Here is a 13,064-nt window from a genome sequence, read left to right as displayed (position 1 = left end):
CAACAGATACATCTGAGGGGTCATGACATCACTAAAGACAGAGAAAAGAAGAAAAAATAGCCACAAAAAAAAGCTCTGCTACAGATCTGCTGGATTTTACCTCTTTGGGCCTAGAAAGGTTATTTAAATGAAACAGAGAATGTTTGGACGATTAATTTCCAGTTTGTTGACTAATTGATTAATCAACTTACATTATTACTTACATGTTAATCTATCAATGATATAATAATATAATATAATATAACAGCGGGACATTCTGTATAATGAGAACTTTTACTTTTGACACTTTAAGTACATTTTTGCTGATAATACAAACTTAAGATTTAAAATGCAGGACTGTTACTCAAGTAAAGGATCTGAATACTTCTTCAACATTAAACTCTCTCTGTGTCTCTCTCGCCTGTTCACACCCTCCACATTCAGGGCTTTTGTCAAGGATCCTGAAATAATAAGCAGGTGTGATGTGTGCGTTGGTTCTCTCTGGGTGGCTGCTCCTGAAATGTTATTGCAGAAGGAACAGATAGGTGCGAGGGTCTAAACTTAACTTGCTGTAAATCACACACATGTGCGCGTACACACACACACACACACACACACACACACACACACACAGGCGAGACAATATGTGTGCCCATGCATGCCTTGACTTAAGCCTTTTGTCAGACGCTGCTGGCCTCCCACCTGGTTTCACTCCTCTGTCCACTCTTATAGATTGTGTTTTTGCATTGTAAGACTAAACTTATGATTGAGGCTGGGTGGGATGCATGTGTGTGTGTGTGTGTGTGTGTGTGTGTGTGTGTGTGTGTCAGAGCAGCAGGAATTGTAACGGGGCAGCAGAGTTGGTAATGGCTGGTCAGCTGGTATGGCGAGTATTCAGGGCGGGGGCAGTGCATTGTCCTCTCATAGCTCCAACAATGCCCCTCTGAGCAGACCACACATCTACCAGTCACGGGCCTCTCTCTCTCTCTGCCTCTGCCTCTGCTTTTCTTTCTGTCTGCCATATTTATTCAGCCCATAGTGAAGTGTAGAGTGAGATGTGATACGTAGTAATGTCTCTGACCTTTGGCTTGACATGTCAAGGTCAAACCGTAACCTTGGTTAATATTAGAGCATGCGTCATTCATCGTTTCACTGTCAGGACAGCATACCTTGCATGTTCATTATCAATTTAAATAATTAATAAATGCCACAGCTGTTGCATATATTCATAAATGCAACTCCTTTATGCATAGTTCACATCGCTTTATTAGTCACATTTAATCAATCTCCTATATGATCTAATATACTCCATTTATGTATACGTTCACTCATACATTCCATAAATCATTGTAGTTCTGCAGCAGTTAGTCGTTTATTTGATTGGACGACTGACAAAAAACTATTTTGATAATCGTTTAATCATTTAAGTCATTTATTAAGTAAAATTGCCAGATATACTTTGGTTTTAGCTTCTCAAATGTGAGGATTTGTTGCTTTTCTCTGTTTTAAATAATTGTAAATTTAATATTTTGGCGATAGTCATTTTTAGATCTGCAATGATTAGTTGATTAATCTATTAGTTGATCAACAGAAAGTTCATCGCCAACTGTTTTGATAATTTATTAATCATTTAAGTCATTTATTAAGCAAAAATGCCAAATATTCTTTGGTTTTAGCTTCTCAAATGTGATGATTTGTTGCTTTTCTCTGTTTTAAATCATTGTAAATTAACTAATTTGGAGTTTTGCACTGTTGGAAGGACAAAACAAGTTATTGGAAGACGATACCGTCGATTAGTCGATTGAGAGAAAATTTATCAGCAGCAATTTTGATAATCAATTAATCATTGTAAGACACTTATCAAGCAAAAATGGCTCACTGGATCCAGCTTCTCAAATGTCAGGATTTGCAGCTTTTCTCCGTTTTATATCATTGTAAACTGAATATTTTAGGGACAGAGCTTTTGCCATCAGGGCCCTGAGGCTCTGGAACAACTTGCCCGAAGAATTTAGGTTGTCTGAGTCAGTGTCTTCATTTATGTCTCTTCTCAAAACACATTTTTATCTGAAAGCATATCCTGATTTTACCTGAACTGGCTATTTATTTTATTGCTTTTGTGTATTTTATGTATTTATGTATTTATTTATTTATTTATTTATTTATTTATATTTCGTCATTCACTGTGGTATTTTATTTCTCTTGTTGTGAAGCACTTTGTACTTTGTTTTGATAAGTGATCTATAGATAAAGTTTTATTATTATTATTATTATTATTATTATTATAAAGCTGTTACGTTGGATTCTGGGAAACCAACACAAACAAACTGAAGATGTCACCTTGGGAAAACATGGAAACATGTGATGGTAATTTTTCACTATTTTCTGACATTTTATACGCTAAACAATTAATCAGTTAATCAGAAAAGTAATCAACACATATTAATTGATGTGTTGATTACTTTTCTGATTAACTGTTTAATCGACTCTGGTTTTGACAGGCCTACTCCCATCAGTAAACTGGGTCTAATTAACTTTACTGCAATTGTTTCATTTGTGTTTCTTTTTAATTAGCATCAAGCAAAAATTATACATTTTCTTCACCTTTAAGGTTTTCCAGCAGTGGGGAGGCCACCCCTGTTACATTATCATTGGTGGAAAGACACCCTCTTGTGGACTTTTAATGTAACTGAAACTTTTCAGAGTGAGAGGCTGTCAGTCCAAAGTGTTTTATGCATGCCAGCAAATGTGTCAGTGACACAGAGGAAGTTTGAAAAACATTTGGAGTCAAAATAAATTACATCTGTAGAGGCATAGTGAAAAAGTTGGCTGCAAGCAGTGAGCAAAAACAGGGGGAGTGTTGGTGAAATCCCAAATTAGACTCTCATAGAAAAGAAAGTGTATCAGCTGGAAACCTCACTAAGATTCCTGTTGGAGATCTTTAATAGATTAGGTTCACACACAGTCAGTAAGATTTGATCTCAGTTTGTTACCTGCAGTCACCAACAGAGAGCAGCAGAATACAGACAACAGGATGCTGTCGGCAGCTAGTTTGTGTTTTTACAGTGTGGTGCTGACACTTTTACTTAAGTAAATGATTTGAATACTTCAACACCGACTGAAACTGCCAATAGCCAGTGGTGGAAAAGTACATTTACTCTGATATTGTAAATACAATATTGAGCCACTTGTACTTTACTTGAGTATTTCCATTTTTTGCTACTTTATACTTCTACTCCTGAATATACTGTAGATATGTTTTGATGCTAATAAATTTGTACTTTTACTTAAGTAAATGATATGAATACTTCTTCCACCACTGATTTAAACTGCCAGCAGCTGAAAGCTTGAGCTGATATTTAATATCTTTGGAACATATTTGACTATTTTTTTCAACTAAAAAATGACTCAGTGTTTCCCTGAAATTGTCTTTCACTTAGTGGGTAACAGCCATGGGATTCAAAAATACTCTACTGATGATACAATTCATATGTTGCAGTGAATCTAAGGCACTCACGTATGCAGTGGTGGAAAGTAACTAGTAAGTACATTTACTCAAGTACTGTACTTGAGTACAATTTTGAAGTACTTGTACTTTACTTGAGTATTTCCATTCTATGCTATGTTATACTTCTACTAAGGAAAATACTGTACTTTTTACTCCACTACATTTATTTGATAACTTTAGTTACTTGTTACTTTACAGATTAAAAATGTATACAAAAAAAACATGAACACATACAACAATATGATGCATTGTTACAGATTAAACTATTGATGTATATAAAATACTGGTATATAAAATAGTCACAATTAGCTCCTTCTCAACCAGTTATGACATTAAAATGCTGTTTACGTGTTAAAGCATCAGCAATAACAATCAGTGCGTCAGTGTTATATTATGACACTGTCAGGAGCCATTCTGCTGCATAATGAGTACTTTTACTTTTGATACTTTAAATTTTGCTGAAAATACGTTTATTACTTTTATTGTGGTATTGGTGCTTTTTTTAAAGTAAAGAATCTGGTTTCTTAGTCTGTACATATTACACATTATTTTTGTGGAAAATCTTTAAAGTGAATCCTTCTTTTTATGTTTGTCTTTCTGTGTCTACGTCTCCGTGACGTGAGTCCTGCAGCAGGACATCACCTGCTCACCTGGTTGAGGGGCTCATGCTAATCTAAAGCCGATTAGGCTTCTTATCTACTCAGCACTGGTTATGTGCTTTGGTCCAACAAAAATACCGCACAGAGTTGGCCTCTTTACCGTTCCTGCTGACTCTTCACAGCTCCCCCCCCATCTGCTCTAACTACGCCACTCTGGCTCTGATATCATGGCTCCTCATTCCTTATGTCTGGTGTTTGCAGAATATGTGGACTTCAGTTCAGATGCACATGCTTTATAGTGGATTGTGTTTCAAGAGAATGGATAAACAGTACCTTAGTGGTTGTTATTCATCAATATAAGGGCTGACGGGATCAAAGGATTTGTTGCTTGCATCCTCTGAAGTCGAAGCTCATTCTAGAGCTGATTTAAGGCACAAAAAATATCAAGGTTGTGGATTAAATCAATAAAAAAAGCAACTCCAGAGAAACTTTCACCTAGAAAAGTCACTTGCAAATACATCTGCATTCACTATTTTGTTTGTGAATGTGTCTGGTGTATAACCCCCCTCCTCACACACATATTCATGTCCTTACATTGGACATGTGAAGAATCATCCCATGTCCATGTGAAAGCAGTAATGCCATAATTGCCCTTATCCCATTGACTTAATCAGGCACTCACAGCATGCCTCGCCTCTTGATCTTGTGTGACTCAAGGTCGAGACAACACAATGTCCTTATTTCACTGTCGAATCACGTCACTAAAATCCTTTATTCGTGTATACCATCAGCATAATCTCTTCCTCTACACAGACACACGAAGTCAAAAAAATATGGAAAAACAAACTTCACATGGATTTAAATAAAAGATTTAGCTTAATTACATTATTTTTTTTAAAAAAAGTTAATTTTTTTCATCATTTCTACACTATGTACAAAGACAGCAACCCAGTTGTTAGAATATACATACGTATGTGTCAATACAGATACCGAATGCACAAGGGAAACATAAAGAGGATCTGAGATTACAGTACAGGGGTCGGGAGCCAAGATTTAGCTGCCAATTTCAGTCGTCCTCCACAGGTTTAGAGTTGGCCCTGCTTCTCTCCAGGGCTCACATCCCAGTTCCCATGCCTCACTCTTCGACCATGTGCCGCAACATTCATGCATAATTCATACCGAATAATTCAATTCATAATTTTACTCCATCTCAGGAGATTATACAGTCTTCATTGTGGAGGAAGGTGGATTGAAGTATAAAAAGAGCTGAGTGGGGGTTTTAATTTGTTTGCTTTGTATATATACAGTATCAGCTACAAGCCAAAGCACTATAGACAGGTCAACGAAAATAAAATATATTCCATCTGCACCTCTGGCTTCAATGTGAGGGGGGCATCTGACATTTCTCAATACATATCACATTTACTTGACTTATCATTTTGCACTTTTTTGAAAAGATCCAAACCCAGAGTGTTGGGAACCAAAACAGTAAATCTCTTTAAAAGTATGCTGTGAAAACAAAGTTGGAGCCTGAGATGGATTTGTTCGGTTGGGGAAAACCAAAATGAAAAACCATAACATAACTCATCCTACTCATTATCTCTCTCTATGTATGAATATACACTTTATAATTATTTATGCGAGGAGTCCATTTGTAAGGAGTCCATTTAAAAAGGAGTTCATAGCCAAATGTGTGTGCGTGTGTGGGGGTAGTGTTTACATAATAAATGTTGGTAGAAAAACTTAGTAATCTCACACGTCCCCTTCCTCTCCTCTTCAAGTGGGAGTGGTGTCAGTTTTTGCAGGAGGGGTTAGCTCAGCTCACCGTGGCAACTGCTGCCTCACCCCCCTCCTCCACCTTGCTGCCTTTGCCCATGGCCTTCATGTTGGCCATGATGTCGGTGAACGTCTCCTTCACCGTCTTCTCCAGGATCCAGCCCTCGCTCTCACTCTCCGGGTCCTCCGGGTTAGCCAGGGAGGACAGGGAGCTGTCCACGTACTGCAGGCCTATGGTCACAGCAACCTGCGATGGGTAGGAACACATATCAGATAAACCTGAACCTGGGCCCTCGGAAATCACAGCATCATCTTCTGAAGAGCAGGGATGAGCACTGAGAATATGCTTTAGAGTCTTGTTTGTAACCATACCGCATAAAAATAGAAGAAGAAAACTCCAGGGCCAACCAAATTATTAACTGCTTATGTTGTCATAGGACAAAATGAATTGTCTGGGCCCCACATTGACACCAAAAACAGAAAAATAACTTCATACAGACACATTCACTACAATTGCATTTAAATTAATCAAGATGTTTGATTTAAGGAACATGCAATCATCAAGATTAGTGTTTGTAAAGGACAAGCAGATAAAAATCTGTATTATCATCATCATTATAGTGATAAAAGTTTGAATCAGAGCTGCAACGATTAGTCAATTAGTCAATGAGTCAATCTGTAGAAAATGAACTGACAACTATTTCGATTAATCTTTTAAGTAAATTTTCTTGCAAAGATGTAAAACATGTTCTGGTTCCAACTTCTCAAATGTGAGAATTTGCAGCTTTTAATTTTCTCACATTATAGTAAATTGAATATCTTGGACATCACCTTGGTGAGATATGTGATTTATCACTATTTTTTCTGAGGTTTGTAGACGAAAAAATTATCGATAAATCAAGAAAATCTATAATGAAAATGATTGTTAGTTGCACACCCTATTTTGAATATATTCTTTTTTATGTGCAATGTGTCATAACATAAAGAGAGGGCATACATTAGACAAAAACAAAATGTATAGACATCAGCAAGAGGACAAACAAAACAGAGGTTATGAGTTGTTTGTTTTAATTGGAGAACTGTAATGTGTTGTATTTGTATATGTTTCTGTGCATGTGTGAAAGTGTGTAATGGAAGTGTGGTGTGTATGTGTGAGTGTCAAAAGGGAAATAGAAGAAGACAAAAATAAAAATATATAAAAATAAAAAATACATATCTATTCTCTGTCATTTGAAATGTTAAGAAGCAATTTAAGCCTTTGAATGGTGACTTCAGATCAGATTGAGAGCTCAAACTCCAGGAAGTGGGTCTGTCCTTTTCACCTTCCCTAGATGAACCCATTACTCCATCTCTGAGCCCACTATCTGTGTCAGCACAGAGACGCTTGCATAACTACTCTTAAATCTGGGATTCCTCCGACTATGCGTCTGATCAGCTTCCAGGGTGTCGCTTAAATCCAAGTTTTAAGAGCACGGGTTTGTCTGCTGGATTTGTGGCACAGAGATGTTATCTAAATGATGCTATGTACTGTCTGCTAGAGGTGATAAAGGAACTCAAACCACTTAGATCATCACTGCTATCACTGACTTCAAGGATTTATCTGTACATGTTTGTTGCTGTTCTGTGCGATGGCGGACAGATTCTTGGGCCTTAACGATGACAACAACAACAACAACAACAGATGTTGGCAGGGGAGGCTCAGGAGAGAGTTGAAGAGACGCCAGTTGACATTTGGCTGCTCCAGGATTACCATTTGGGTAGAAAGTAGGAGGTGAGATACTGTAGATAAGCTGCACGTACTGTGTGTACATGCCAAAGGTGGAGCAGGGTAACTGTAGGGCAGGAGAAATGATATTTAGGTAAAGAGGATAGAGTTGTTTTGGAAGGAGATGCAGCAAGTGTATATAGATGGTAGTGGGGGCGGAGCGTGGGAAGGAAATGCCAACTGGGTCAATGCTTTGCATATTTATGACTCTTCACGTCACTTCTTGCTAAAGTGACTCCTCAAGTCCCCAGTTTACTGAGCCCTCACTGAATTTATTGGAAAATACCTAAACAATTTATTGAATCATCAAAGTCCCCCTCTACTCAAAAATGTGTTTTGCTTATTGTTGCTTCACTTGTTTGAGCTTCACTGTGCAGAATGATATATGTGCAGAGTTTGACACTATAGAAGGCCGTTTTCACATTTATCTGCTGAAGGAGGAAAGTTTCTCTGTGCTCACCTTAAATCTGAGGTTAACACGTGTGTGTACGGTATGTTTTTGTGACATCGCAACTAGTGTGGAAGCCAATCGTGGTCCAATATGCACCTCCAGCACATACACTCTGATAATTGACTTTTCAATAAAGTATCTATCATGTATGTGTCCAGCAGTTACATAAAGTGTTGGTTAGCCCCATTTGAGACAGTTCCCTGATGGTTCCATAGAAAAGGAGGGGGGGGAAACATGGGGAAGTTAACCAGATGTACATTTGACAAACCAACCAGTTAGTCTTCATCCTTAGCCTCCAGTCTTTTCTCTTATAAAACCAAACAATACTGTTTGAAAACACTTTCGATAAAGCATAAATCTCACCTTTCTGTTGCTTGTCGAAGTTTGTTTTTCAAGTGTGGAATGGGCTCATTGGAAAACACCTACTACACCTGCGGTTCTCACCAACCATCAAGTACCAGTGGCCTCAAGGGGGCAGTAATGAGCACATTACGACTCAGCAGCGCACCACAGTGAGGCGAAGAAGACACTGCACTACAAAACTTACTTGGACAAGTGACACAAAAGAGATTTGTGCTTTATCATTAGTGTTTTCAAACTGTATTTTTAGTTTTTACATGAGAAAAGACTTCAAGGATGAGGACTAACTGGTTGGTTTGACAAATGTATGTCTGGTTAACTTCCGCACCTCCATTAAAGTGCAGAAGGATTGTCCCCCACGCCTGGGAAGTGATGGTGTAGGTATTCTACTGAAACTTAAAGGTCCAGTATGTATGATTTAGTGGCATCTAGCGGTGACATTGCAGTTTGCAACCATTTGAATACTGCTCGCCTCACCCCGCTCTGTTCCAAGCCTGCAGGAGACACTACGGTGGCCGTGAAACTCACTCAAAAAATGCGAAAGGCCCTATCTAGAGCCAGTGTTTGGTTTGTCTGTTCTGGGCTACTGTATGTACATGGCGGAGCAACATGGCGACCTCTGTGGAAGGGGACTCGCTCCCTCTGTAGATAAAAACAGCTTATTCTAAGGTAACGAAAACACAACGATTCTTATTTTCAGGTGATTATACAAGAATGAAAACATACATACTGCCAATTGCTCCTCCTAAATGTTACATACTGGACCTTTAACATGGTAGAGCAAACATTATTTTTGAACTAAACTGTTTGAAGTGAGGTGGAAAATTATCACATTTACGAGAATATTTGTGTGTTTGTGTTGATGCACCGCTGGCCCTGACCTCCAGCATAGTGACCAGCACCACCAGGGCTCCGATGGTGTTCATCATGCCTCCATAGTAGGACAGCAGGGCTTCGCGGCAGCCGCGCTTCCACACGTTGAGCTCCTCTGTGTAGTGGTCGTAGCTGTAGTGGGCGGAGTTGTTGGTCATCTGGATTTGGATGCAGGGTCTGGGGGAGCTTGGGTTACAGCAGCTGAACGGGACTCCATCCATCAGATACTGGCTGTCCACGTTGCTCCCAATACGGCTAAGAGGATGAGACAGTGCCATGTTAGCGTCACGTTATGATGGGTTGGAGGTGAAAGTGAGGCGAGATCAAAGGTCAGGAGCTTGCCATACTATGCTTGTAGTATGTGTGGGCTAAAATTAGCTGTTAGACTTGTCTTCTACCAAAATAACTATAAGGTGTAATGTTTCATGTTGCAGAGTATTTTATCTTTTCAGTAGCTGAATAAAATCTAATTTAATCAAATTCTGATAATAAGAATTTGTTGCACATCAATATTATACACTCCAATACAACACCGCACATTCTTGCCTCAACAATAAACAGCGTTGAATCAACATCACTCTAACGGAGGCTTAGCATAAATGGAACATTTTAAGCTTCACAATGGTAGCATTATTTCAGAGCTGATGAAGTGGTTTGTATTGCTTATACTGTGTTAATTCTTTATTATTCTTTTTCTTGTTGTGTTTACCACGTGTAGAGCTTGAACAACACTGTCACTGGTGTACAATCAACTGTCAAGAACCACTTATCAACAGTATGTTGTGTAAAATCAGTTTGCAGAGTACTGCAGCAAAACATCACTGACGGTAATACTGTACAATAAATGTGAAATCAAATTGTACTTAAAGGGCTTGATCCTAATCTTTTTTTTCTAAACCTTAAATGTAAATAAATGTTTTCAGGTTAATAACATGAAAATGTGCAGTGCACCCAAATGAGCATTTTTATGTCCGTGTTCAATCTGGAAAGCAGATCTCAGCTGTGATTGATAGTAGTAGGTCAGTGGAAAGACACGTATGACTGGATCACTTAGACCTGAGAAAGTCAGATATGGATCAGTGATTTCTAGACACATCAATACCAAATATAGCCCAAAATAATGTCCCTGATAACAATTTCCTCAATACCAAATAACATACAGGAAAACTATATAGGAAGGTTCTGAATACTAATCAAGGCATTATCAATTAGAAGGATGGCTGTACTGATATTTCAGGATATTTAAGTAAGGATTTGAAAAACCTAAAAGCCTTGTGGGTGTGTGAATCTTTGAAACTTTAAAATGAGACATTAATTGAGGCCTTTTCCATGATTACTGTCATAGGCCTGTAATGGCATCACAAGAGTTTTCACGAATCACCTCCCTACGTTACTGTCCAGTATTATTGTAATCGGGCAGCCAGCGTTTATAGTAATTTTAAAATCCCAGCTACAAATTGTTTTATTTGGCAGTGCTGTCCCTGAAGTGTTGCCAGGTCCTCTGCTGATTGGACAGGACTCTGACTCTTGAAGGACATGGACTCTGTAATCCTTGAGATTAAACACTAATTATGTGCCAATGCTCAAAACTGTCCTCTTCACAATTGTCCTCATAAAGCTAACTAGTACTTGTTGCCCAAAATCATTGTAGATATAAACAAGTTGTCACAAAGAGGCCACATATCACTGGACTGGAACAATGTACTTTTAACCCCGCTCATGCCTTTTTGACCTCATGAATCTTTTTCTGTACCTAATCACCCAAGACCCTCCCCCCAACTTTATCCATAAAACTGCATAGTTACCTCATCCACCTTCGCAGCCACCAATGCCACGTGGCCATTGCAACCTATTGCTGTCACCATTTCTGTGATGGTAATCCTTAGTAGACGAAAGTGAAAATCCACTTATACTGAAATCTAACAACCCTTAAAGCACCTGCCTCCACCCTGATACACTCAGGTTCAATGACAGTCTCTTTGACCTAAAAAGAGTCATTTCACTGTCACATCACACATTAACTAACTTTTAAAGGTTATCACGAGGGATTTAGTTTTTAATCCTTGTCACTTACTCTTTGACTTCCTTTGCACTGAAATCCAGGTAGCGGTTGCTAACCCACTGAATCTCAAACCAATCTCTGTAGTTGTCATTTCCACAGCAACGAAACTCCATCTGCATCAGGTCCAGGGTCCTCTTCATGTAGCAGCGTCCCGGCGTGTCTGTGTCCTTGTAGTACTTCATGCCGTTCTTCAGCCCCTCAGCCAGGGTGAACTGCAGAGGGATCCTCATCAAGAAACACAGCAGGGCCGTCAAGAGCAGCAGGGCGTTGAACCCCACGCAGAACACCAAGAAGATCTTCAACAGGGGCTTCCACTTTACAAATTTGGTAGGATCCAGTGAGTCGTAGCAGACTTTGCCTCCAAAGGCATTGATGCCGCAGGCTATTAGACCCATAAATATAAGCAGGTTGGGCAAGAAGTGGCTCTCGTTGTTGTCCATAAGTTCTGAGCGCTTTCGCAGCTCGATCTTAAAGAACAGGCCCATGCTGAAGACCAGCACACCGGCCATTACAGCGAACCAGTACATGAACCAGACCGTCTGAGCGAGCTTCACTCGCTTCTTCAGATCAAACTTGACCAACATCAAAGCCATGGTTCAACCTGTGATGTGTCCTTGCCTGTGAAGAAGAGAGTCAAATGATGATCTAGAACGCAGGTTGTGCAGATGGCCCCTTAGTTCAGATAAATGTTCTTGAATGCGCCAACCTGCAGTTTCCCTGTCTCTTTGCTTTCAGGGGCTCCTCTGGCTGGTCCAACAGGACAGGAGAGTCAGCTCAGCCTGTAATCCATCCCACAGCAAAACAGCAGAGATGAAGAACCCAGGAGGACCCGGGAGCAGCACAGGAGTGTTATTTCTCCAAAACTATCTCCTCTCCCATTGTGACAGAAACTTTCACAAAGGCTTTATTTCCCCAACTTTTACTGATTTTTCCTTCCTTAACACACAGGTGAGGCTAATCGTGGTGTTCCGTTCTCCTGGAGAGGTGGAGGATTGCCGAGGATCCTCGTGATTAAACTCAAAGTTGCAGTACGTCATGCTAAACCCCTGTAAGCAGCCTCATCCAATTTGCAGAAATCCCTCTACACAAGATGAGCCTGATTGTAAGCTACTGCTAGGGGCCGTAATTGGTTTGAGCGTTCACGTGGTCATGGTTGCCTTGATCGAACACACCAGGAGCTGTAATGGCATCATCTGAAGGCTGACAAAGAACATGAACATGAAAGTGGAGCTAATCAGTGAAGTTGATAGGTTTTCAATGTAGTGAGTCCCTGGGACCCACGGGTGGTCAATTAAATTAAATTAAGTGTGTCCCCAATTTAAAAAATGTCAAAAATATTATGTAGTGTTAAACTCATGTTTGATGTTATATAGTTATAATTATGGTTATTCATGTATGTTGAAAATGTATCTGAAAATTAAAGAAATAAACATAGTGTGTGCAGACACACAGCAGCTGACAGAAAGAGGACATATTATACAAAGAAATATTAGCTTTTTATGAGTGAATGAATGTTAAAAAGGGAAGCTAAAGGGCAATGCTGAGCTTTTAAGTTTCATCAGGAGTCATAACACCATCAAGCACATCGTGTTTAATTAGGAAAGTAGTTTAAAACGCACACAAAGGACAACCATTTACTGCATACATGCAGTTAGAAACTGAGTACAATTAGCTGATAATTAGCCTGATCAGCC

The 13,064-nt window shown here is 39.3% G+C and overlaps 1 protein-coding gene across 1 annotated transcript; it reads right to left on the bottom strand.

Moving 5' to 3' along the window:
• Nucleotides 1-4,836: 4,836 nt before the first annotated feature.
• Nucleotides 4,837-12,426, bottom strand: prph2a (peripherin 2a (retinal degeneration, slow)). Its single transcript, XM_044177791.1, has 3 exons — nucleotides 11,383-12,426; nucleotides 9,317-9,563; nucleotides 4,837-6,106 (listed from the first exon to the last, which is right to left on the bottom strand). Exons 1-3 carry the CDS (start codon nucleotides 11,961-11,963, stop codon nucleotides 5,900-5,902), a joined length of 1,035 nt encoding a protein of 344 aa, XP_044033726.1. The 5' UTR covers nucleotides 11,964-12,426; the 3' UTR covers nucleotides 4,837-5,899.
• Between the last annotated feature and the right edge of the window lie 638 nt (nucleotides 12,427-13,064).

The sequence above is a fragment of the Siniperca chuatsi genome, linkage group LG20 (genome assembly GCF_020085105.1).
Source record: "Siniperca chuatsi isolate FFG_IHB_CAS linkage group LG20, ASM2008510v1, whole genome shotgun sequence".
NCBI lineage: Eukaryota > Metazoa > Chordata > Actinopteri > Centrarchiformes > Sinipercidae > Siniperca > Siniperca chuatsi.
This window is presented reverse-complemented; position numbering and strand designations above follow the sequence as displayed.